Genomic DNA, 27443 nt, shown 5'->3' with positions numbered 1-27443 from the left:
AACCTGTTGCAATAAAACTCCCAGAGACCTGCCAATTTGGAGAGGGGGCCAAAATGTGATATGCATTAATATAGTGTTCTACTCTGGACTAGCTCATTTGCTACCTGACTCAGCACACAGCAGTCCAATCAGCAATCATTTCTTCCTCTTTCATGCAGGAAACACATATCACATTCTTACTAAAACTATAAGTAATTTAACCAGACAATTTTACTTATAGGGATAAAAGAAAAAGAATTATTAGCACATCTATTTGGAAGAGCTACTTGCCTTTTTCCTTTTCTATTTAATAAAGAGCTGGCTAGTCTTGGATTGTCTAGAATAGCAGATGGTCTAATAGGTAAATTATATTCAATATGTATATTATATTTTGGTGTGGATGGAGGATTGGAGGAGTATTCCGGAGCAAAATTTTGTGTGACAACTTGTTAGGTAAGGTCTTCAGTGAGGAGGAAGATGTCAAAAGGTGGAAGTCAGCAATTTTTTCTTTTATTGTTATATATTGATTTTGTGAAAGTTTATGTGACTCACAGTACTTTTACCTTGTATTACTAACTGAAGCAATGTAATGAATTTTGGATACTTATCTGTGATTGCAGTAAAGTTTATGTATGTATTTATTATATTGGCTCCTATTTGATGCTTTTATATAAGACAACTCACTGAGATATTTTACATTTGGACAATAGAAAATAAATTATAAAATAAAATCTACTGTCTATTAATGGGCTTTATGGCTGGAAAGCTGACAGCTCATGTTCAAAACCTGTGCTCCATGTGGCAGGTTGAGGTCCCATCCTCGTCCCAGTTTCTGCCAACCTAGCATTTTGAAAGCATGCAAATGCTAGTAGGTAAATAGGTATCACTTTGGTGGAAATGTAACCACACTCCATAATGTCATGCTGGTCACCTGACTATGGAAATGTCTTTGGACAGTGTTGGCTCAACGGTCTTGAAATGGATATGAATACCACCCCCTATAGTCGGCAATGACTAACAGAGTAAAATTCGCAGGGACTCCTTTACCTTTACCTTTACGTCTATTAATAGCCAACATTGCTATTTAATTGACTATGGTATAGTCTCTCTAGTATTTATTAATATAACTGCTTTAATAAATTATGATTGTATATACAGCAGATATTCCCAGATACCAACCTTATATATACCAAGTGTGTTATAGGTTTCTGGTATTTGAGGTGCTCACTGTACATGAGATGTGGCACCACTAACGGGGCCTGCTGGACATGCATGAAAACCTGCCTTGGTCTCTTGCCTGAAAATGAAAGATGCAGAGATGTCTACACCACTGAGTGTTGAAAGTAACAATTCAGCAAAATTATTTTGAATGGTTAAGAGTCTATTATCATCTGTCCCAGACTTATTGAATCTTTTTGAAGCCTGCCATGACAGATTTGCAAGTAATTTAAAAGATATCTTCATGCTAAATTTTCACTGTTTTGATACAGTATCTTGTTCCCCCTCCACATAGACATTGTATGTTTATGTCTTTAATTTTTTCCCCTATCCAAATGTAGGAGTAAGCACATGTCCTTGTTGAAATTCATATTTGCTTGTTTCTGCTCATTCTTTCAATTTTGAGATTCTCCTGATCCTTCTATTATTTTTAAAGTTCTTTTTTTATTAACTTGTGTGCTTTGCATATGTGATCATATTTCCTAGCCCGTCATCCAAGTCATTTCTAAATATGGTGTTTGAAAACAGAACCATATGGAATGCTATTTATCCATTCTAGCTTGAATGTAGCCACTGACATAAACCCCTTGGATATGTCAAAGAGTATATCATGGTGATTGTTCAACCAATTTGGTATCTATAGTAGGATAGTTTAGCCCACATTTTGCCATCTTCTCTACTACAATCTCATAGAAGACTTTGTTGAATGCTTTATTGAATGTGATGTTTATGTTGCCAGCATACACATGGTCAACTAAGCCTGTCACTATGTCAGACCTGCTCAAGAATTTATTCTAAGTACTCACAAACGGATTGCTGACTAATATATGCCTGAATTTCATCCAATATTAGTATTAAGCTGGCAAAACTCTTTGCTTGGTTGTTAAAAATATATGCTGCCCATACTTTCCCCCCCCCCCAATTTTTTTTTGGGGGGGGAGTTAAAATATTTAGCCTTTTCCAGTCCTTTAGCACTGAACTTGTCATTCATTATTTCTCCAAAATGGCATTCACAAACTTCTTCAGAATTTTTAGAGTAATTGATTTGGTTCTGAGAAAGTTGTACAAGGGACACTCTGACCCACTTCTATGATGGATCTCTCAAATTATTTAGGTTTTAAATGTGAAATTTACAGGTTTTCAGCTTATCTCATGCTTCTTTGAACTTTTTATGTTTATTTGATGAAACCAAGGAGTGATATTGGATGGATCCAGTGTATAGAGGATACATCTCTCCATGAAGTGTCACTGAGTTTAGAGAGTCTGCTCCTGAAGACCCTATCTGGATTGAAATGTTGATGATAACTATCCCCCCATAATGAACATCCTTTGAGGAAGGACTGGGAAGTAAAGAGAGAAATGTCCTTTCAACAGCATACATTATTGGCAAAAATAGAATGTTTTTATCTGTTTTAATCTGAGTTTAGCCCTAATTTTAGGACTGAATTAGCTTTGGTTTCTTTAGAGGAATAACATCTGATTACTTCTTACTATCGGTCCATGGTAGAAAGTGTCCTCACAGACTGTATAACAGTATAGTACTCTGGTTTAACAGCCGTGGACAGGAAGGCACTACAGAGATTGATTAACTCTGCATAGAAACGATTGGTTGCCCCTAACACCACTGGATAACATCGCCAGGTCTCGCTGCTTCAGCAGACCAAGAAAGATACTTAGGGATGATTCACACTCTGGCCAGTGTTTCTTTTCGCTTTTACCATCAGGCAAAAGACACAGAAGTATAGCCATCTGGAAAAGCAGGTTTAGAAACAGCTTCTACCCATAGGCTGGCAGACTCCTAAACATTTAGCACCACAAACAGATTAATATGACAAATTTCACTTGTATCAGTGTAGTGTGCATCCATATACCATGATAGAAGATCATACACCAGAGTAATATATATGTTGCATAGAATATTACGTACATACATAAACATATGACTAGTCCCCACCCCCCAATTACTTGTATAAGGATTATTCTCCATGGTATTGACGGGAGTCCAGGATGGGTTATTGTAGCCTGCTAGCTCTTTGAGTTGAAATTCAGTCTTTCAACTCAGTCTCAACTCATAGGATGTATCTTCAAGCTCAGGACTATAGCGAATTTCTTGTGATATTTCTTTTTTCCCTGGATTAACGCTTCAAGTTGTATTCTTGTATGGAATGCACCAGTAGAGGCTAAACCAATTTCATTGTATACATGATGTACAATGGCAATAAAGGCTTTGAACTTGAAGTTTGAACTTTGGTCACTTTGATGTGTGCAGAAACATTCAGAGAAAATACACTTTTGTTGCTTTCCCAGTGGCTTTTTATACTTGTGACTTGGTATCCTTCTGAATCATCTCCATGATAGAGAGTTGAAGATATGCTTTATCTCTGCCTTGATTTGGTTTTTCTTAATTCTGCCTATTCAAGTGGTTCCTACTCATAAACTAAAGAGGATTTTTCTCAATCTTTCCACCATGCCCAGTTCAGATTCCCCTTTTATGTTATCTCCATTCCCTACACATTTTCCTCTTTACATTGTTTTTCTGTTCTTACTAATTCAGCTACCTTGGTCTTTACTACTTCTGTAGTTTAAATAGGTAGAATTGCCTCTCTTTCTATCCCTTTCCAGTCCAGTTCCTCCTCTTATGAACATTTCTGTCCTGTATAATGGAAAGGACTATTGCTGTTTGTTCTTGCTTGTATCATTTTCTTTCTTGTCACTTTACCTCTCTTCCAGCCCCATGCATTGCATCCATCTTAATACATCACAATATTTCTCATTTTTAAAAAAACCAAAACCTTTTACGTATAGATTGTAACATTCAAGTAAAGGGATTTTCTGATTTTTTAAATACATTTACAATAAAGATTATAAAATTATTCACCTTACATGGAGATATTTTTCTTATCAATGAATTACTTAGAATGTATACTTTCAAATGTAGTTATACTTTATACTCTCAGATGTTATTAAAACCAGTTTTCTTCCCTAAAACATTCCAAAGAAAATTGATTAAAAGTAATAACACTTTGCTTTCTAGGTACTCTGGCATCTTGATATTTTTCGACGCAGTTTTCGACAACTTACAACACACAAATGCATGGGAGATTCCTGTATATTTTGTGCCCTCAAAGTAAGTGATAGAATGAATTCAACAGGAGTCAATAAATACGTATCTATGTAATTATTAGAAATATCTATATCTATAAAAAGAGTATTAATTTCATTACAAAAATGCATTGATGTTATATTGATTTATAATTTCATATTTATATGTATATTGTTTGTGCAGCATTTTCACTAGATTTGTTGTCCATTCCTCCAAGCATGTCAAGGGATTTTAGAAGTCTGGCATTCACTGGTGTTTTCCCCTCCCCAAACATTGGCAAAAGCTGGAGCCTTTGGGGAGGGAAAACCATCAAGCTAACACCATCCTTCTGAATGGCTCAAAAGGCTGGCTTTCACTATCATTTCCACCAGATTTGAGATGTATTCCTCCAATACACCTTCCTCCATTGATTTTCTGAGGATGCTGGCAGAGACGATTGCAAATGGTGGTCACATTATTGTGGGGCAGTTGTCACAGGTTCTAATAAAATAGATTGCCAAGTACCTGAAATTCAACCACATGACTATGGGATGAGACCATTTACAACAGCCAAAGGTGCCTTACAGGCTGCCCAGCCCCTGCTCCAAGAGTGTCATAAATGTGAATGATCATAAAACATCCCATTAGAAGTCAAGGAGAGGAACCAAACAAATGTTTTCTAGAACATCCTTTATTAGAAAAAACTGGAGTGTTTTGAGTTTTTTTTATTTAGAAAATGGTAGATCATGTTAGGAGTAAATAAAATTATGCTTGAGGAGAAAGTATTTCAACAAAACTAAAATGGGAGAGTATTAAGATAGGCTGACTTCTACATGTTAGTAAGTGTTAACAGTAGTCAACTTTGTTTATTTGGAAAAGATAATGGGGAATAAGGTTATTTATGACTATTAGTTATAATGACTATATATAATCTTCAGAATTAGAAAAAAATTAAACATAATTTGTTGGGAAACATGGATGGGTGAATAATGTAGTATCCAGATTCTTTTCACAGATACAGGTATTCCTCAAGTTACAACCATGAAGCCTGCCCATTGCAGTCATAAGTTGTAACAGTCACAAAGGTGATCAGTCATATGACTGAATTTACAACCTTTCTTGCAGCAATCATTTAAATAAACACTGTGGTCATAAGCAATTGCTGCAGTCATTAAGAGAATGCAATGAACCAAACCAATTGTTGTTGTGTGGTTAGTTTTGCCAAAAACTGGAAATAATTGTCAGTTTTCAGCAAGGCTATTGTAAAATGTTTTCATATGTTCATGGGATGATGCAAAAAACCATGAATTCAGCTGGTTATCAAGCGCTGAAAATACAATCATGTGACCCTTTCAAAACTTTGAATCTGGGTCATGATTGGATCTTTTCTCATTAGTTCTTCTCTGCTTCTAGTTAGCCATTTGTCCAAGTTGCTATAAGAATTCCTGTACGGGGCAAGGGGTTGGATTATATCATTGGAAGGTCCTTCCCAACTGTCAGATTTCAAGTGTAACTTATGAGGAAATATAAAAAAAAACTGGAGTAAATGCAGCTTTGCTTTTATCAGTGAGTGCTCTTTTGTTTAACTTTTAGTTTTCTGAGAGTTGTGATCTCTTACAGAAAGCCTGTTTTGAGTGAAAATGTTTTCTTTTCTGAAATATAGTCTTTCAAGTAGTTTATAAAAGCTGACATTTAAAGGCAGTTTTTAATTTAAGATAATTATTGTGTTATATTTTGTAACTTGCTTTTGAATTATAAATAAAACCTGAGAACCCACAAGTGAAAAAATATTTTCTCCTTCAGTCCCCCACTCCCATTGTTCTTAATCAATATATAAAGTTGCAGTTCTTATATGTGCAAAGATTATTTATATTTTGGATATTTTATTCCTCAATATTAATCTTACATTCTGCAATGGTTAATTCATCTCACTTATATTACTTATTTATATTACCCATACTAGTTTCATTTCACAAGTTGCCATAACCATAACCTGTTAGTTATTCAGATAAAGTATCCTTGCATTACACTTTCATCTGAGTTATAACATTGCCAATAAACACAAATGTGAATTTTCATTTTTTTTAAGTCAATGCTCTTAATGATTGTAGGAGCACATAATAAGCTTTTTTATCTGTTCCTGTGTTGACATCAGTTGAGCATCCTTGCATATTTTTTTTTACCAAACTGATGAATAAATTTTATTGGCAGCTTGTTTATTTTTGTTCATGGAATGAGTAGCGGAAAACTTCCCAGTGGAACAAAACAAGTTACAAAGAATTTGTTTGCTTTTAGGGACTGTGGTGCCAGGATGTAGGACAGGGGATGTTTTGTTGTGGCTAGAGAAGAATGAAGCCTTCATTTTTAGATTCTAATAGTGCCTCTGTCTTACAGGATTTTCATATGACAAAAGCTCGAATTAATTTTCAGGATTGAAAGTGTGCTTTCTGAGATGAAAGATGAGATTCTTAAGTGTTTGCACTAATAAAGGACAAAAAATACTGTTTCGGTTTTGGTGAAAAATTCATAGCCATTTTACCGTATAAGAACTAGTAATTTCACTTAGTAATTTCTTCCCTCCTACACTCCCATTTCTGACTCGCGTATTACATGCTTCAATCACTAAAAATACTAGCTACATACAAACTTGAATTGTATTTTCCATTCGTGGGACATAGTTGTATGAAATACTCCTTAGTAATTTAGGTTACTGAATTAATAAATAGGCTTCGCTTTGGCCAAATCCTCATAAATTCTTCTTCTATTTCTTTCTGTTACTTAAATCCTATTAGTTATCATTTATCAATGTTGCTATCAGCTACCTGTGTTGATAAAATAAATTTATTTTTAGAGAAAAAACAAATAAAAATACTGCTGATATATAATTATGATAGTATTGTTTTGAGTCTATAGTTAAGACATTTACAAAATAATATAAAGTACATGGGGGGGGGGCAGGACAGCAGTTCTATGGACAGATTAATTTAGATACTTATGAATGCATCAGTCCATTTCATAAATATCTACGCCAGTATCTTAACAATCTGAAAACAAGATGCTACATTCCTATGGAATAAATTAGACAATCGCTCCTGGCTGACAAACTCACTTATTCATCCACACAAATACGGAATACATAAATCATAAAGACCTGCACAAATGCCTATACAGAAAGTCTGAAGCTTCAAATCAAGGCTGAATTAATAATGTGATTATATTGGAAGCCAGTGCATTAAAAGAGAAGTTTGAAAAAAAGCACGGAATGTTGAAAACTTTAAGCAAGAATGGAAATTGAAGCTCAACCACAATCTGGTACAACCATTACATTATCAGGCTATGAACCAAGAACCAGGGGATCTGGCACACATTTGGAATAGAAATTGCTTTTTTAAAAAATTATTACCTCGAGTGTTTTATTATGAATGTATCAGCCATCAAGTTCCTGGCCAACAAGTGGGAAAACAAAATGTGCGGTGAGGTTTATGGCTGGTGAGGCAAAAAGAAAGAAAGCGGCTTTTGGCCGCTGTCAAGAAAGAGGCTTTTGGCTGCTGTCAAGAAAGAGGCTTTTGGCCGCTGTCAAGAAACAGGCTTTTGGCCGCTGTCAAGAAAGAGGCTTTTGGCCGCTTTCAAGAAAGAGGCTTTTGGGCGCTCCCGGCGGTATGTCTGCCATACACACACCCTCCCCCCAAAGAATCCCAGACAGACAAACAAGCAGCTTCTCCACCATGGGCTTTGTTCTTAACCGACAGAGGGCAAAGGGAATAAGGGGGGGTGGCGAGGCTGCCTTTTGCGGGGAGAGCAGGAGCTTCGCCAACCGTGGAAAGGTGCCCTGGGGCTGGGATCCAAGGCGCGCTTAACTAGGCAAGGAACTTGTGCAGACCCTCTGGGGCATGGGAACTGAGGAAAAGAATGGAGGGGAGGGGGGCGTGCGGAGAAGAAGAAGCGTGCCGAGCTGTCATCAGGGCTGCTGAAGCTCGCAAGGGAGATCTTGAAGCGGAGGATCCCAGGGCTGCGGACGCGGGGCTTTGATTTGGTGATTCTGGGATCAGCAGCCACGAGGGATTGGCGTGGATGACCAGTGCTTTTTTACTCAGCCCCGAACTGGGTTTGATTCCCAGCACACCTCTTGATTGGCTGAAGAGAATGTGATCCAAAAAGAAAAGGAAAGTGTCTGAATTAGGACAGGCAAAGACGAGAATTCCCGCTTGAGGGAAACCCGGTGGGTTTAAATTGAAGTTCGCCTGTTCTTTGTGGCAGCTGCCCTCAATTAGGGATCCCATCTAATTCAAGAGATCTTCACTTTACTGCAATCACCCCAAAGAATCCCAGACAGCCAAACAAGCAGCTTCCTCACCATGGGCTTTGTTCTTAACCGACAGCAGGCAAAGGGAATAAAGAGAGGCGGCGGTGAGGCTGCCTTTTGCGGGGAGAGCAGGAGCTTCGCCAACCACGGAAGGGTGCCCCGGGGTTGGGAAATAAAGTGCCAGCCCGGGGCTGGGAAATAAAGTGCCAGCCTGTGCTCCAGCAGAGGCGGGTAAAACACACACACACACACACACACACACACAAATATACACACAAATTACAATAAAAAATTACTTACAAATTAAATTACAATAATTTTGAATTCCTCCCCCCTCCCTCCGTCCAACCCACATACCATTTCCAGCTATGTCACAGAGGATTTCAACTCTCCTCTTGTCCGCCCGCCATGATGAAAATGTAAAAAATGTAAAAAGAAAAAAGCAAGAGCAGCTGCTGCCAGAGCAAGAGGCAAGAGAACCACGTGCCTCCTTTGCATAAGGAATTTTTTTGCCTTTTAACCCTTGCTTAACTCTGCTCAAGTGATCATAATGATAGTCTAAAGGAGGCCCGTGGTTCTCTCGCCTCCCCCTGCAGTTAATCACTAAGCAGAGTCATCCACTGTGACTCTGGCAGCAACTACCTCTGCCTTTTTCCTTTAAATTTTTTTTTCTTTTCATCATGACAGTGGTGAGGCCCTGCCTCTCCTGCCTCCCCTGATTGCACGTCCCTGGAAAACAACCTTTCCCCACTCACCCCAAGCAGTGGTGGCAGCGAGGCTGGGCCTAAAGTAAGATCCAGACTCAACTTCAGACTAGCGTCACAGCTGCCATTCAAAAAAGCCACCTCACATAATTAAAGGCACAGAAACCTTTGTGGAATGGTATGATTGCCCTTCTGGCTCTGCACTCCCCAGTGTCTATCATGTACTGCTTACCTTCTGGCCACGTTCTCTCTCTGTTGACAGGCCCCTTTGGCCTACCTGAGATTGTTTCCAATTGCACAAGGTGTTTGTTCTTGTAGCAGCTTCAAAGAAGACTCTTCCACAGGCTCTGTAGTCTCTAAAAATCGAAGCTTCTCAGCCTATCCTTCAACATCCAGGTGTTTGTAGCAGTGGATTGGGTAAAATGTGGTGAAGCTCACTTAACAACGCTTTTGCTTAGCAACCAAAATTTTCAGGTCAATTGTAGTCATAAGTCAAGGACAATCTCTGCCTTCCTCTGCATGTCCTAGTAAACTCCTTCTCCTTTCTGGCAATTTTCCTCTCTGTTAGAGGCACCAAAATAATCCAGACAATGTAAGGTTTCCTGCTGCAGCAGGGGATCGGACTAGATGACCTCTGAGTAGCTTTCTAGCCCTAAATTACTGTGCTGTTTTTTCTTTCTTTCTTTCTTTCTTTCTTTCTTTCTTTCTTTCTTTCTTTCTTTCTTTCTTTCTTTCTCACTTCTCTCTGTGGGAAGCAAACCGCCTCTCCCCCCCCACAAAATAACTGCTGAATGTTGCTTTGCAAATCTGAGCAGCTGTTTAATTTAAAGCAGGACTCCAAAGTTTGCAGCTTTAAGACTTGTGGACTTCAACTCCCAGAATTCCACAGCCAGGCATGCTCAGTTCCGATTTAAAGTGACAGCATTTGTTTTTCTCCTTTGCTGAAAGGAAAAAAACTTTCCCGGCAGAAAAGTGAGCTTCTTTCCTTCTTTCTTTCTCTTTCGTCCTCCCTCCCTCCCTCCCTCTCTCTCTCTCTCTCTCTCTCACGTTTTAAAGCTTTTTTTCCTCTTGCCTGAACCGGCAGGGGAAAAAAAAACCTTTTTAAAAAAAGCTTCTGACAAAGCACTACCTCTTCTGGCATACCGGACCGTATAGGGAGGAACCCACCTCTGGTGTAGGGTGATTCCAGGCTATAACAGGAAATAAAATGCCCCTGAGGGACAGGAGGAAGAGCTACTACCAAGACTATGAGCAGATAGAAGAAATTTGAGTCTAGTGTAGAACTGTAACTATAGAACTAGAAAACATTTCAGAAGACTCTCCCTATTTTTCACAAAGATAAATGTAGGAGAAGGGGGAAGCACATTCAGACTTATAAGAGTCTGTTACTGTATGTCTACAAATTAATATTGGCCTGCATGATTTTGGTTTCCTAGTCTGGTCTATGTTCAATGGCTGACACAGGCAGATGGGTACTCTTCCACTTTATTTCCTTGTGGGTACTATTCCCAGAAACTCAATACATCTGGAGGGGGGGAGTACTCCATTTAGCATAAAGAATTGTTAGCAATGAAATCTGCTTTTGAAACCTGGTGCCATATGCTGGAGAGTAAAAAAAACCCACATAACTACCTACCAGAATCTTGAGCATCTTTAGAAAATAGGAAATTGAATCAAAGGCAAATTTGGTGGTTGCTCTTCTCCCATTTTAATTTTAAATTACATACATTGCAAGAAGCCAAAAACAAACATGCCAATGCCCTCTGCAGGAATCCAGAATTTGAATGTTTCAATACCGACTTGCCAGTTTTATGCTTCCAGAAAAATATGCTGCTACCAATTACAGGAACAGCAACTTCAAGACAGCCATCAGAAGGAAATTGAGGCCACACATGGCAAACATCGGACATTGGACTGGAACACATTACAATTCTAAGGCCTTATTTTTTGCCATTGTAATACATATTTCTTAATTCCATTCCATACTTTAACATAATTATTTTGAAATAACATATTGTTATATTAGTCATGTAACATGTAGATATTTTACTTTGTTCTCAATTAATTCTTTTTGAACTTTCACCCTCCTGTTTTTTAACATCTTCATTTTCTCATTTTATTCCAATTGTCAGCAGCACTTCATTCAGTAATCAGGAAAGAAAACCACTGGACTCCATTTGTATTGAAATCAAGTTGTACTTTTACTAATCATAAATGAACAGTTGCAAAGCTAAGCTAAGTCTGGTTAATTAGGCGCGAAAGCGAATAATATATTGTATAATTCATTCCTCTCCCCTTGGCATCCCCGTGCACAGTCCAATCATAATTCTCCCGGGTGTGAGATAACTTCGAAAGGCATCACCAGGATGGAATGCTGGACCGTTGGCCTTGGCGGGAAACACTCCTCCTCCACATGCGCAGTAAGGTGGTCAGTTCAGTGTCTAGAAACTTCCTCCAGCACAACAATAATTCCCCTCCCAAATACCATGCCCCCCCTCCCCGTTTCAATGGCAGCCGAAGCAGTAGCAAAGCAGAGGCTGACATCTGGCCCTCCTCCAGAAAAAGGCGGTCAGACCTGCAGAAACGATAAAGCACAAACAAACAGACGAACAACAAGACACAAAAAGGGGAGAGGAAGAGAGAGAGAAAAGAGAGAATTTTTTTTTAGGAAACTGGCCAAATCAGGGCTTGTCAGGATAAGTAGAATAGAACTTGCAGAGTAACTGAGGGGCCCGAACATGGGACCCGTCAACCCATTCGGCGTGAGAGGGGGGAAAATGCTTCCAAGCCACCAGGTACTGGACACAGTTCCGGCGTTTACGAGAGTCCAAAATTTCGCAAACCTCGAAATGTTGTTCACTATCAATCAAAAGCGGAGCGGGTGGTGGAGGAAGAGGCGGACGCAACGATGAAGTGGAAACAGGTTTTATGCGGTTAACATGAAAAACAGGGTAAACCCGGTTTAGGTGTTTAGGCAGCTGCAGCCGAACAGAAACAGGATTGATGATCTTGATAATGGGAAATGGGCCAACATATTTAGGCCCCAACTTTCTTTGACTTTTGAGGAGTCTGAAGAAACCTGGTGGACAAATAAACTTGATCACCAACTTTGTAATCACATGGCTTCGTCCGTTTCTTATCAGCCTGTTTCTTATGGGCGCGATGTGCAGCGTCCAAAGTTTGGAGAGCTAAAGGCCAAACACGCCGAAGGCGATCACTCCACTTGGACAGAGACGATACTTGGAGCTGCTCACGAGGAACCTCAGGAATGGGTACAAAATCCTGGCCAAACACCACACGGAAAGGGGTGAACCCAGTGCTGCTATGCACAGAATTATTGTAAGCCACCTCCGCGTGCGGCAACAAATCCACCCAATCATCTTGCTGGTAGTTGATGAAACAACGTAAATATTGTTCCAGAACAGAATTAGTCCTCACAAGCCCCATTAGTCTGAGGGTGGTGGGTGGAGCTTAAACCCTGGGCGGAGCCAATCCGCTTCAGAAACTCTTTCCAGAAAATGGAGGTGAACTGCACACCTCTGTCCGAAATAATGCGGTCGGGCACCCCATGCAAGCGGTAAATGTGGGAGATGAACATCTTAGCAAGAGTCTTAGCAGAAGGAATCTTGGAGCAAGGGATGAAATGGACTTGCTTGGAGAACAAGTCGGTAACAACCCAGATAACAGTGTGTCTCTGACTCTCAGGAAGTTCGACGATGAAATCCATAGAGATCTCCTTCCAAGGGGCGACAGGGCGAGCTACAGTCTGGAGCAATCCCTGCGGTTTCCCCGGCAGCCGTTTAGCAGCAGCAGAAACGGGACAACTGGCAACATAATGTTCAATGTCCTTTTTCAAAGAAGGCCACCCAAACTGTTTCTTGACGAGATGAAACGTTTTAACGAAATCAAAATGCCCTGCCATTCGGGAATCATGAGCTCGCTGAAGAACAATTAGTCAAAGAGACGCAGGAACGTAAAGTTTTGCCCAATCCAGGGCAACTCATCTCTCATAGTACATTCATTCACGTGCTGCCGGAACCAATCATCATCAGGGAGGGCTTTCTTGAGATTGGAAAGAAAGTCCTGGGACATCTCCACTTTAGAACGTGCTTGATTCCTAGTAACAACTGGAGCAGCGAGGCTCGTCGTGGGAATGACAGGCTGGACCACACTGAGTTTAGAACAGTTGTACTGAGGAAGCCTGGATAAAGCATCAGCCATAAAATTCTTACCCCCTGGGATGTATTTCAGGGTGAAATTAAAACGATTAAAATGCCGAGCCCAGCGCATCTGTTTAGGAGAAAATCTTCTGGGAGTCTTCAAAGCTTCCAAATTCTTATGGTCAGTCCATACCTCGAATGGGTGTTTGGCGCCTTCCAGAAAATGGCGCCAAGTGGCCAAAGCCCAATGAACAGCAAACACTTCTTTCTCCCAAATGGCCCAATGTCTCTCCGTGTCAGTTAGTTTGCAAGAGGTGTATGCGCAGGGTTTTAAGTAACTTTGACTATTGGCTTGAAGCAATACGGCCCCCACTGCCCCCACTGTTTCCTCTAAGGTGCGCGGCTGTGCGGCCGCACACGTGGAAAGAAACCCCCACGCAGCAGTTTCTAACTGCCGCGCAGAGATTTCTGTAAAGTAAACGTGGGGAAGTCCTTTGCAGGCGGCTACAACTGGCCGCCTGCAAAGGACCTCCCCAGACTTGTTTTGAAGAGCACGGCTCTTCAAAGGGGGATTCCTTCCTGCGAGACCCCATCCAGAAAATGCGGGGAGCGGCAGCGGAGCCCCGGGGCTGCTTCTGCTGCGTCCGCTGGACTGTGGGGCTGGGAAGGGGGCGGGAAGAGCAGCGGGGCTGGCGGTGGCCGGTGGTGGCAGGCTGGTTCACCTCCTCCTCCTCCAACAGTACTGCCGGATTTCCTCCCAACCCTGCGGGGGCGCCAGCAGGAGCTTTGGCGGCTTCACCTCAGCCGCAGCGCTGGGCAGCAAATGTGTTGGTGCTGTTGGAGGAGGAGGAGGAGGCGGCAGCAATAGCACCTGAGGACAAGACAAGAACCAATGGAAACTTGTCAGAAGGAGACTCAAGCTGGAAATAAGGAGAAATCTGACAGTAAGAACAATTAAAATCAATGAAATCTTAATTCATTTGCTACAGGTTTTCAAAAGACTGGACGGCCATTTGTCTCAGATGATATAAACACTCCTGCCTTGGACAAGGGGCTGGACTAGAAGACCTCCAGTATCCCTTCTGATTCTATGATTTTAAAAACCACAAGCTTTTTACAGCTCGCTTGCAACTTTACCAAATTTAATTCAGCCATTTCCTTTTGTTATTAAATGGGTATTGCTGGTTCAATGCACATGCGCTCCACTTTTAAGATGCTGAAAAAATCCCCATGACCTGCAACAAAATTCATTCTTCCACTCTTATCTTGCCCTAACTTCTGATAGGTTCCTGAAATATAGATCTATACAATTTAGTGAAAATATTTCTATCTATTTTAATACAGACTCGTAAAACAGATTGGGACAAATGACATTAGTGCTCTGGGATAATAGCAGGTTTACTCTATTTGGATTTTCAGATAAAAGGTATCTTTTGTGCTAAGTTCTAACAATGTACAGGGCGGGGCATAACCTTTTCCTAGGGGGTCACAGCAACACTTGTAATAACAACACAAATAATTCATACACCATTCGAAAGCCCATCAAAAACTGAGTTTATTGACACGATTTAATAGTCAGTTTGACTACCATTAGCCCTTCGAACAGCATTCAAACGAGGTGGATAAGAACACAACAAATCTTCAAACAGTTCCGTTCGATTTTCCAGAGGGCGGGGCATAACCTTTTCCTAGGGGGTCACAGCAAGATCGACAGCAGTTTACAACTTCCACGACACCTCATTTTAAAGCCCATAAAAAACTGAATTGAATGAGCTATTAAATGTTAAATTTGTTTCGGTTGAAACTTTGAGAATGAATTTGGAAACTGTGTTGAAAAATCTGGAAAATCGAACGGAACTGTTTGAAGATTTGTTGTGTTCTTATCCACCTCGTTTGAATGCTGTTCGAAGGGCTAATGGTGGTCATACTGACTATTAAATCGTGTCAATAAACTCAGTTTTTGATGGGCTTTCGAATGGTGTATGAATTATTTGTGTTGTTATTACAAGTGTTGCTGTGACCCCCTAGGAAAAGGTTATGCCCCGCCCTGTAGTTCTCTAATGTAACTATGAAACAGTCCAAATATATAATTCCCCTCAGGGAGGAATTCTGGGAGTTGAAGTCCACAAGTCTTAAAGCTGTCACGTTTGAAGACCCCTGGGGTTTTTTTCCCCTAAAGGTTTAGGGGTGCAAGGGTCTTGTAACAACAGCTTTAAGACTTGCGTGCTTCAAATGCCAGACTTTCTGAGCCAACATTTTGGTTGCTAAGCAGGAGCGTTGTTAAGTGATACTGATATTATATAACACTTTTAATTAAGCGGGTACCTTGAATAAACATAACTTTGAGTTTCAAATAATACTGATTTTGTTGTTGTCTTAGGTGGCATCTGTGAAAAAAATTCAGGTGCTCAGGCATGAAAATATGCCGCTCAAACACTATACTTTTCTGCTCACACTGAAAAAAAATTAGAGGGAACATTGACTGCCACGTCGCTGGCGTCAGCTTGAACCACAAAAGGCGCGTCCATGTCTGGGTGCTTGAGGACTGGTTCCTCTGCAAAAAGCCGCTTTAACTTCTCGAAGGCAGCTTGACATTCCATGGTCCAATCCAACGGCTTGCTAGGCTTGGGTTTCGCCCCCCCCCCTTTGGACTTCAAAAGGTTAGTTATGGGAAGAGCTATCTTAGCAAAAGAGGGGATGAACTGGCGATAGAAATTGGCAAACCCCCAAAATTTCTGCGTGTACGAGGAGCCTCCCACTCAGTGACCGCTTTTACTTTAGCGGGGTCCATCTCAACGCCCGCATGGGAGATACGATAGCCCAAGTAGTCAACCTTCTCCTGATGGAATTCACATTTGGACAATTTAGCGTAAAGCTCAGCGGCCCGAAGTTTCTTCAGCACGGTACGAACCAGTTTTACGTGTTCCTCACGTGTTTCCATGTAAATAAGGATATCATCTAAATATACGATAACGCCTTTGTAAAGATGGTCGTGTAACACCTCATTAATTAACTGCATGAAGACCGCAGGCGCCCCCGTAGGCCAAACGGCATCACACGAAATTGGAAACAGCCAAGGGGGCAGTTGAAAGCTGTTTTCCACTCGTCTCCCTCCTTAATACGGACTCTATAGTACGCTTCCCTCAAGTCCAACTTAGTGAAAATGCGGCCCTTCCCCAATTGTGCCAGCATGTCCTTCATCAGTAGTAACGGAGAGAGGTTTTGAGCTGATATCCTGTTCAGGTTTTTAAAATTAACACACAAATGAAGAAAGCCATCTTTCTTCTCCCTGAATAGCACAGGAGCCGCCACCTTGGGTCTCGCCGGTTCAATAAACCCCCTCTCCAAATTCTTATCAATGAATCTTCTCATTTCCTCCATTTCCCTAAGGGACATTGAATATATTTGGGGCTTGGGAAGCTTCACCCCAGGCAAAGTATCAATGGTGCAATCAGTGGGCCTGTGGGGGGAGGAGTTTATCAGAAGATTTTTCACTAAACACTCCCCTAAGATCCCAATATTCCTTTGGTATTTTCTCCTCCCCTTCGATCTTCTCCTGCCCCCTGGCTGCCAATGTGGGGCTAGTATCAGCAGGATCTGGAGTCTCAACTCCAGTTCAGGGGGTATGTTAGTGCGAATATGTAACCACCCCTTTCTCCAGTTAATGCGAGGGTTCCACTTATGAAACCAGGGGAGTCCCAAGATAAGGGGTCGGTCCATATCAGGTGCCACAATAAAAGTTATTAATTCTTGATGGGTCCCCATTTTCATCTCTATGGGCTCAGTAGAAAAATGAGCAGGACCACCTCCTGCAATAGAACCATCAATCTGGCAAAAAACAATAGGGGTTTTCAAAGTCCTCAATTTTAAGCCAAGTTTCTCCACCATTTCAGGACTTATCATGCAGCGAGAACAGCCAGAATCAAGGAGAGCTAAATGTTCCTCAGTCGCGCCAGAAGATGGCACTCTTAATTCAATTGGGATAAGCATGGGGCCCCTTCTGGAACTTACCCAGCAATGAGACTGCTCCTCATCCAATTTGTCAGACGAGCTGGAGCTAACGCCACCCTCCTCCTCCCGCTGGAAATGCTGGGGAACATTCTCAGCGTCGAACGCAGCTTCTCTCTTCTTGCTCGGGGCCTTTATTGCTCTTCCCTCTTTGCGGCGAGGGGGTGGAGCAGTCTGAGCCAATTTTACACAGCAATTCACGGCGCGATGGCCTTCCTTTCCACATCGGAAGCACTTGAAAGGCTTGGTTTTGCCAGTGAAACCCCCTTTTCCCTCACTCCTGGGGCGGAGGGGGGCTTTTGGAGCTGCTGGGGGGGATTTCTCCGCCTCTCCCTCCTTCATGCATTGAAGCCTGGCTAAATCCAACTCAGCGTCTGCCGCGTGTTCATACCAAGCAGTTACACGGCGGGGAATGCGTCTGTTTATGCACTGTTGGTATATTTTTTCATTCAATCCCTCAGCGAATTGATCCAGCAAAGCGTCTTCCGACCACCCCCTCATATAGGCTGACAACTGTTGAAATTCCTGGACATAATCTGGCACCGATTTATCCCCCTGTTTCAGAGCCATAAATTTCAGGCGCCCGCGTCTCTCGGTCAATGGGTCATCAAACCTCCTCTTCATGGCTGCCATAAAGTCATTAAAATTCCTCAGGAGAGGGGAATTGCATTTGTGTAGGCCCACCATCCATTCGGCTGCCTTCTTCTCTAAGGAGATCAACACCATCCTCACTTTCATCTCATCTGTCTCTAAATCAGGTCCATAGATTTCCATATAATTCCAGACCTGAATTATAAAAAGCCCAAGACTTTTAGGGTCTCCATCATATTTTATGGTTAAGGGAGGGACTTTTGCCATTCAGCGTCGCCTGCCCCCCCCCCCCGCTCTTTGAGCGGCCCTAGCTGGAGGGGGAGAGGCTGGTTCTGGGTTTTCTTGCGCCCAACCCCCCTCGGCTTCTTCACCCTCCCTTAAACTATGCATCGAGAACTTTTGCTCAAGATCTTCAGCCGGCTCCCTTTCCACTGCTCTCTCTCGGCTTCTGCGTTTAGTCCAAGCTTCTTTGAGGAGTCTCATGGCGTGGGAAAGCTTGTAATCCTCTTCCCCAGAGTCACCCCAATCCGCTGACCTTTTCTTTGGTCTCCTTCTCGTGACTCCAGCATCCAATTCCTCAGACTCCACTTTTTGTCCCACACTCAAAGTCCATCTGGGACGAACAGCAGGCTCTTCCACTCTTAGTCCCACCAGCCTTTCGGTCAAAGATGGTCCTGCCGTTGCCCCCTCTTCTTCCTCTTGGTCACTCACATGCAAAGACATTTCTTTTCTTCTTGTAAGGGCACCCCCCTCGGTAGGTTTTAGTTCCGGGATGGGTGAAAAATGAGACTTAGCTTATTGTCAGCAGCACTTCATTCAGTAATCAGGAAAGAAAGCCACTGGACTCCATTTGTATTGAAATCAAGTGTACTTTTACTAATCATAAATGAACAGTTGCAAAGCTAAGCTAAGTCTGGTTAATTAGGCGCGAAAGCGAATAACATATTGTATAATTCATTCCCCTCCCCTTGGCATCCCCGTGCACAGTCCAATCATAATTCTTCCAAATGTCAGGTGTGAGATAACTTCGAAAGGCATCACCTGGATGGAATGCTGGACCGTTGGCCTTGGCGGGAAACACTCCTCCTCCACATGCGCAGTAAGGTGGTCAGTTCAGTGTCTAGAAACTTCCTCCAGCACATCAATGATTCCCCTCCCAAATACCATGCCCCCCCCTCCCCGTTTCAATGGCAGCCAAAGCAGTAGCAAAGCAGAGGCTGACACCAACCAGCACATCAAAATCATTTATTCCTATTCCTTCCATTAAGATTTTCCAAAATTAAACCAGGTTATCAGAAAATGTCCTTAATTTATGTACTTCTTTTTTTCACATCAGCTGTTTTCTCATCATGTCCCTTGTCTATGTTCAAAACTTTAAGGGCCACAATGGATAACAGTGTGAAAGCAGGCATCCTTGTCTTGTTCCTTTTTTTAATTTCATGAGGTTTAGTCAATTCCTGTTAATTATAGTTTGTGCCCTTTTAAGTACTTACTGATTTCACCAGTAGAGTAATTTCCCCAAATCCATATGGTCAAAGGTCAATTTAGCCATCTCATCAAGTTCACTAGTCTTTATACTTGTTTACTTTTTATTTTTATTTTTAAAAAAATTAAACAAATCTGCAGATAATAGTAAATTGGGTGCAATGTGTAATACCCTAAAAGACAGAAATGCAATTCAAAGACTACTGACTGGTTGAAAAAGTAGAATGAATAATATACATAAGCAATGTGGTCTGACTCAAAGAAGACAAATGCAAGTTGAGGTACTTGAAGTATAGTACCCAACTTATGGGAAGGCTAGTTCTTTTTTATTATGCTATCAAAATTTACTATAACTGCTTTGCTTATTTTAAACCTTAATGTTTTTCAACTTGCCAATTTGAACTGGAGGGAGGGAAAGGGGAATTAGAATGCTGGGAATGTGTGCATGGATCATGAGAGTCTGGCAACCATCAAGGTCACCATTGTAGGTGCTTGAGAAAGAGATGGACTGTTCCCATAACAAAGGGATGTCTCATAATTGGTGGGGAGAAAAGGAAGCTATTGTTTAACTAGGCAAGCATTTGTGCCGGAAAACTAGAGCTAGTTTTGATTCTTCCAAAATGTTATATCCAATAATGTTTTACTTTTGAGAATGTAAAGCTCCCAAGAGTGTTTCTTTATTTTGGGTTCACTAGGCAGACAGTTGACATATGCATTGTGAGGACTCCATATTGACTATTGTGGCCTATTCTGCATAACTTAAAGGACTAGAGAAACTAGAATAAAGAACAGCAATGGGTTCCATAGGATTAGAAACAGAATCCTGTGAAGGAATTAAATGAATTGTATATATTTGGCCTTAGTAAAACATCTATGTTAGCTTAAGTATCTCAAGAGATCTTACATAGATAGTAAATAGCTATTCTCCATCCTCCCAGAATGGCAAGAGCAGTCTATATGTTAAAAGTTGGGCAAACATACATATGTTTGGTTCTTTGTCAGTAGGGTAAAAATAATTTGAGCACTTTAAAATTTCTGTTTTTATCCATCTAGGGTATCTTTAACCAGTTCCAGTGCAGCAATGACAAAGTGTTACCTTCTGATGCTCTTCGTAGTGCTCTTGCAAAGACCTTTCAAGATGAGCAGCGTTTCCAGCTGGGCATTATGGATGATGCTGCAGAATGCTTTGTGAGTATAAAAGTGGTAGAAAACTGATGAATCCTAAAAAACAACTGTGCATTTTGCTAAATTAGTAAAAGCTATAGTGTTTGAGGAAGCAACAGTGAAGCTCCTCCCCCCAAAAACCAAACTTTTTTTTTTACTAATCATATTGGTATATTTTCCTTGTTCTCTTTTTCTTTGTTTTCTTTTTCCTTGGTTATTTTATTGTTCCATTTTACTTTCATTTTGTTTAATCTTCCTTTTTATTTTTTTGGAATTTTTTGGGTTGTGAGCTGCCTAGAGAAGCGCCATGGCGAGATAAGCAGCAAGCAACAAATAACAATAACACACACACACACACACACCAGTGAGGCACTACCTTGATGTGATTGTGGGCTTGTGTGCTCTGAGGAAGATGAGAGCTATACCAGAGATTCAGCCATACTAGATGTTCTTATCAAAGAAGTCAGACAAAGAGTGTCTCTCCCATAAAAAATATGGTGAGACGTAAATTACAGAAATCTATAACCAGCTTGGTTGCCCAGATTAACAAGGATTAAACTAGATGTTGGAGTTCCTGGACATCTGATGAAAAATAGGCCTCAGGACTGTTGGTTGAGCAACCAGAGCCAACAGCTGCAGAACTAAGAAAATATGTTTTCCCATCACAAATACACAGTGATTGAAAACTAAGAAATAATGATCTGTTATTACAAGAAGAGGATATTTCAAACAAATGCACCAGTTCTGGAAAGAACAATATCCAGAATCAGAAATAACAAAATGGAGGCTAGCAGATCAACATTGATTTATAATACAAAATAAATTTTTCACAGAAACAGAGTTGGAAGAACTGCAAAGGTCTACCCAGGGCAGAGAAATCAAAGCCTTGCCGGAAGTAACTCAGACTGCAGAGACAAACCAGGGGGAGTTGGAGTAGAGGAACCCGGTAGAGATATAGAATTATTTTCATTTGAAAATAATTGGCATTCTCTGCCTCCTCATTGAGGTTCTCTGCCTCAGAAAGTACAAAGCCCTCTAACTAAAGAAGTGGAAGAACTGAAACAAAAAATAACTGAGTATCTAGAACAGCACAAAAACATCACAATAAGGCTGCTTGCTTTGAAGCTTTGTCCAAAGAAAAAGCAAGCATAAACATTAACAGATGCAAACACTGAAATATCAAATACAAGGACAACATCACTGCAAGAAACAGTCCAACTAATGTACAACACAGCTGCAGTATAGGGGAATATCTGGGTTGAAAACCAAACAATGAACCACCAAAATAGAAGATCAGACTAGAAAATGAGATTGGCAAGCTGAAATCTGATGCAAGCAAACTACAACAGAGGAAAGAAAGAAGCTGATGATAGACTACCTGTGCTGCAAAAGAGAAGATGGCAAGGAAGTAACAGGCAGTAGAGAGAAAACAGAGCTGCTTAATTCACTTTCTGTATCATTCTTCACACAAAAAGAAACTATAACCCAACCTACCAAAAACATAACTGTAGAAGAAGGACTTTTAATAAAAATTAAAATAAGCAAGAAAATGGTAAGAGAATACCTCTCTGATCTTGATAAATATAAATCACCTGCCAGATTACATCCCAGAGTTCTGAAGGAGCTGGCAGACGTTATCTCAGAACCATTGTATCATATCTTTCAAAAATTCTGGAGCACCGAGGAACTATCCAAGGATTGGAAATAAGCTTGTGGTTTCCATCTTCAAAAAACGAAAAGAAAAAAAGAAACAGACCCAGGAAACTATAGACCGGGGGTGTTAAACTCAAGGAAGGAAATAGCAAAGGATCGGCCCATGGTGCCTCTGGCAGCCAAACCCGTTTGGCAGCCAAAGCTGTTTTCAGCCTAGACGGCTTCCTGTAGCACTTTGCTGGCCAAAACAGGGCCCGTTTTGGCCTGCAGGTTGCTGCAGAAGGCATATGACCCTTCTCCGTCCCTTCCCCAGCCGGCCCGCGGAAGAGAAATACAATGCTGATCCGGCCCTCAAAGAAATCCAGTTTGACACCCCTGATATAGACCAATCAGCCTAATATCAATACCTGGGAAGATGTTGGAAAAGATAATCAAAAAACAGATCTGCGAACATCAAGAAACAAATGAAGTTTGAGAAGTACTAGAAGTTAATATGGATTGTTAAAAACAGATAATGCCAAACCAATCTTATTTCATTCTTTGATAAAGTGACTAAATTAGTAGACCAGTGAAATGCTATGGATATAACATACAGTAGTGGCCCAAATTGTGGAAACCTTTTGGGAAAAGTGTATTTTTGAGGTTTCATGGCTAATAACACCACTTTTTGGGGAGTAGTATCATAAAATTATATTTCAATGGAAAGATAATTTAATCAAGAATGTAATGCAACAAAGTTTGTTCTATTATCTGTATTCTATGAAAAGTTATATCGAAATAACCAGAAAAAGGAAGCACAACTTGCTTAGGTTGATATCAGGTTGCTTTCCTTCATTTCCTTCACATTATAACAGCTGCAGAACTAAAAGGTTTGGTTCACTCCATGGAAAGACATTGTAAGGTTGTAATTCATGATAAAGGTTACCCAGCTAAGTATTAACTGACATGGTGATAATGTAGATTTGTAGATTTATTTATTTATAGGCCGCCCTTTTCCCTGAGGGGACTCAGGGCGGCTTACAATCAAAAAGGAATGGGAGTGTAGGACAATACGAAAAAAGAAATGTGCACAAAGTAAATTAGACAATAAAACTCAACATTCACTCAGCATTCGGGAGGGGCGAAATAAGATTATCCCCAGGCCTGACGGGTTAGCCAGTTCTTGAGGGCTGTGCGGAAGGCCTGGACGGTGGTGATTTTTGTATATCTCATTTTTTATATGTGTCATTTTTCTACTTTATAACTGCTATTCTAATAGCAAATCCTTGATAAAAGTTAATGCATTATATTCTTGATTTCCACAATTTTGGCCACTACTATACTTATATTTCAGTAATTTGACAAAGTAAACCACAGCTTACTTCTTAGTAAACTAGAAAAATGTGGGATTGACAGCATCACTACCAGATGGATATGTAAGTGGCTGACAAACTGTACTCAACAAGTAGTCCTAACCAGATGGATTTGTAAGTGGCTGACAAACTGTACTCAACAAGTAGTCCTAACCAGATGGATTTGTAAGTGGCTGACAAGCTGAACTCAACAAGTAGTCCTTAACGGTACTACATCTACATGGAGGGAAGTAAGAAGTGGGGTACCACAAGGTTCCATCTTAGGCTTAGTACTTAGTATCTTCATAAATGACTTGGGCGAGGGAATAGAAGGGGAACTCATCAAATTTGCAGATGACACCAAGCTAGGAAGAATTGCCATCATCCCACAAGACAAGCTCAGGATCCAAACTTGAACACTGGGCTCTATCCAATTAATGTGGAGAAAAGCAAGGTTTTACACTTAGACAGGTACAAGTACAGAATAGGCAAAACCTGGCTCAAAAGGAGTAACTGTGAGAGGGACTTGGACGATCACTTAAATATGAGCCAGCAGTGTGCGGCAGCAGCCAAAAAACCTAATATAATATTTGGTCACGTAAACATAGGCATAGAATCAAAATCCTGTGAAATATTAGTACTGCTTTATAAAACCTTAATAAGACCATTCCTGGAATACTGCATCCAGTTTTTGTCACGACATTACAAAAATGATGTTGAGACTTGGGAAAAAGTGCAGAGAAGAACAACTAGGATGATTAAAGGCCTGGAGACTAAAACATGAAGAATGGTTGTAGGAACTGGGTATGGCTAGTCTAGAGAAAAGAAGGACTAGGGATGACTTGATAGCAGTGTTCCAGGATCTGAGGGGCTGACACAAAGAAGAGGTACTTTTCCAAAGCACCAAAAGGCAATACAAAAAGCCAATGGATGGAACTAATCAAGGAGGGAAGCAACCTGGAATTAAGAAGAAACTTCCTAACAGTAAGAAAAATTAACTAGTGGAACAACTTGCCTTCATTACTGGAAATGTTTAAGAAAAGATTGGATAGCCACTTGTCTCAAATTTTATAGGGACTCCTGCTTGAGCAGGGTGTTGGACTAGGTTCTAGAAGACCTCCAAAATACCTTCCAGCTCTATTCTGATTGATTTGATTATCTCTCATATTTTGAGTTTTTTTTATCACTTTATAATATGAGTCTATACTTGCAGACAGGTAGTTCTGAACAATTAGTAGTTATGACCAGTCCTCAAGGTTCTGGCTGTCCAGGACCCGTGTAGTCACATTATTATGATCTAAGTGCTTGACAACTGGCTTGCACTTACAACCAGTTGCAATACTCCACAATCATATGATCCCCATATGCAACCTTGTGTGCCAGTTTTCCCTGAAAGTCAGTGGGAAGCCTTCAGGAAAGGTCACAAGTAATTACTACAACTCTCACCCAGCATGTACCCTCCTCAAATTTATTTATGCTTCCCTCGCATAACCCCATACACCAATTCACACCCTTCTGAATCTTCCCTGTATTTCCCTCACATTCTCACACACTCTTCTTGAGTTTCATTGTGCCTCCCACATATACTCATGTACCCCATTGCTCCTCTGCATGCCCTCTTTGTATCTTGCCACATCTCCCGCACCCACTTGTGCATTCCCTCACTCTCCTGGGCACCATCCCTGAGCCTTGCCAGTGCTTCCTTGCACCCTCTTGTGCCCCTTGCCACTTGCCAGCCACTAACCTTCCTGCTTGCAAGCCACCTGGGACTTGCAACTTGGTTGCAAGAGTAATTGGGTAGTGGGAAGCTAGTGGGATGTTGCCTTGCCTGACTGGGATTTGGTTAACAATGGCAAGAGGGACACTTGATGATTACATCACTTAGCGAAAGAAATCCAGTCGCAATTGATGAGGACTATCTGTATTAAAAGAAAATGTCAGGGAACAAATACTACAAAATAGGTTGTGAAAATACTTTTCATAATTCCCTAGGAAGACTGTTTCCAATACTGTATTCCCTTATTACAAATATGATTATTGTGCTCTTAAAATGTCAAAACAAAGCCATTATTTTGTTTAATTTCAATGTCCTTAATTGTATATTATTCCCAGGGTCAGTAAATGTCAAGATAGTGTTTTAAGAGCTGACCAGCTGCTACAATGATGCAATGATGCACTGCCGTAATGATGGGAATGAGTCAGCAAGGTTTTCTGGCTATTACCCCTTTAGGAGCCTGTATAATAATAAGATGTCCTGTTAGGATGTCTCTCCCCCACCCATGTGTTCTTCCCTGCTGTAAAATTACCCACAGTAAATGCTGATTGTTTGACTTCTGCCTATAGTACATGTATGCATAGTAAATATTCTTTTGTAGATAAAACCACTATTTCCTACAATAGGTAATAGTTTTATTGTTATTGCTCCTGGGTTGTCTTATGTAATAAAACTGTGCGCACTCTGACAGTAAAGCAACTTGAAGTCTTCAGCAATTGATGTATAATTTGACTATTTAGTTAAAACATTATATATATGCCAAACCTAATGAAATGTTAAAGCTTGACATAATGAATAATAAATATTTTATTCTACTTTCGTAGAAAGTTAATAAGTGTCATATATCTACTATATGAGCTGGTGTCAAAAACTGTCACTTCTAGTTTTTAAATGAATTTTATAATGTTTAGAAGCAAATTTCATACAACTCTAAATGATAAATTTCAATTATTTTAAATATTAACCCTCATTTTCTTTTCCTGTTTTCCTGGATGTAGGAGAACCTCTTAATGAGGATTCATTTCCACATTGCAGATGAATCTAAAGAAGATATCTGCACTGCCCCACATTGTATTTCACATCAGAAATTTGCAATGACCTTGTTCGAACAGGTAAAAAAAAAACAATTCCAAAAGTTATATTAATCCTGAAATGAAGAAATAGACTTGGAAATGAGCAAAATAATATTTTCTTCTGTTAATATCTAATCATCTATTTATTTGATTTAGTGTGTCTGTACCAGTTGTGGTGCTACTTCTGACCCATTGCCCTTCATCCAGATGGTGCATTATATTTCAACTACTTCACTCTGGTGAGTCTCAAACTTTTTGCACAAAAAAAAAAAGTAAACCAGACAGGACATGCAAACAGATTAGCTAATTCTCCTTTATTGTAAGGCTACATTAACATAATCTTGTACAACTTTCCTGCTGTTTCATTTATAGCCTGAGAATTTATGAGTATGTTATTTCCCTGGAGCAAAAATCAAAGATTTTACTGAGAACCTTTCACAATAACCCCACAGATTACTACCCCTTTCTTCTCCTACACCAATGACACAATAATGAATCTAAAAACAATAATGAGATTATGAACAGCTAGGGAAGAAAGTTAAAGAATTAGGAGCACAAATGGAGGTTTCATCTATACGTCCAACAAAAGGCCAATATCCAATGAGGGAGCAAAGGATTTAGAAACGAACCATTGGTGTCGTTTCTAAATGCTAAACTGGTGTCGTCAAGAGAACTTTGGTTTCCTAGACCATAATCTGCATTGCCTACATGAAGGGCTACTGGCAAGGAATGGAGTGAACCTCACAAGAATTGGAAATAATATATTTGGAAAATGACTGGCTCATTTTAGGGCTTTAAACTAAAATTGAGGGAGGATGGAGGTAATCTTCAAAACCTTTAGAACCTAATTCCAAGCAAAAACCACTAGATAACTAATCATATAGCGTTAGGAGTAAATAGAAGAAGAAAAAAAGGAAA

At 40.5% G+C, this 27443-nt stretch overlaps 1 protein-coding gene and 1 long non-coding RNA gene across 4 annotated transcripts in view; one reads left to right on the top strand and one right to left on the bottom strand.

Annotated features, from left to right (window-relative positions):
* Window positions 1-27443, top strand: part of USP54 (ubiquitin specific peptidase 54) — a 107055-nt gene that overhangs the window by 27308 nt on the left and 52304 nt on the right. For 2 of the 3 annotated variants that reach the window (XR_015695105.1, XM_087701864.1), the window contains exons 3-6: window positions 4232-4324; window positions 20584-20718; window positions 26451-26564; window positions 26682-26764. Coding sequence is in view for 1 of the 3 variants with exons in the window: in XM_087701864.1 (XP_087557990.1) it covers window positions 4232-4324; window positions 20584-20718; window positions 26451-26564; window positions 26682-26764 (425 nt within the window). In the remaining 2 variants the exon portion in view is untranslated. Of the gene's footprint in view, window positions 1-4231; window positions 4325-20583; window positions 20719-26450; window positions 26565-26679; window positions 26765-27443 lie in introns of those variants that run through there. The other variant, XM_087701865.1, reaches the window with a different exon arrangement.
* LOC148042514 (uncharacterized) lies at window positions 10893-22652 on the bottom strand. Its single transcript, XR_015695106.1, has 3 exons — window positions 22189-22652; window positions 20627-20762; window positions 10893-11861 (listed from the first exon to the last, which is right to left on the bottom strand). It is a non-coding gene; the product is annotated as an uncharacterized LOC148042514 (long non-coding RNA).

Source organism: Thamnophis sirtalis, unplaced genomic scaffold (assembly GCF_051295495.1).
Source record: "Thamnophis sirtalis isolate CommonGarterSnake01/CBP01778 unplaced genomic scaffold, rThaSir2_p1.2 scaffold_15, whole genome shotgun sequence".
Lineage (NCBI taxonomy): Eukaryota > Metazoa > Chordata > Lepidosauria > Squamata > Natricidae > Thamnophis > Thamnophis sirtalis.
Note: the sequence above shows the minus strand (reverse complement) of the source record. Positions and strands in the feature narration are given on the sequence as shown.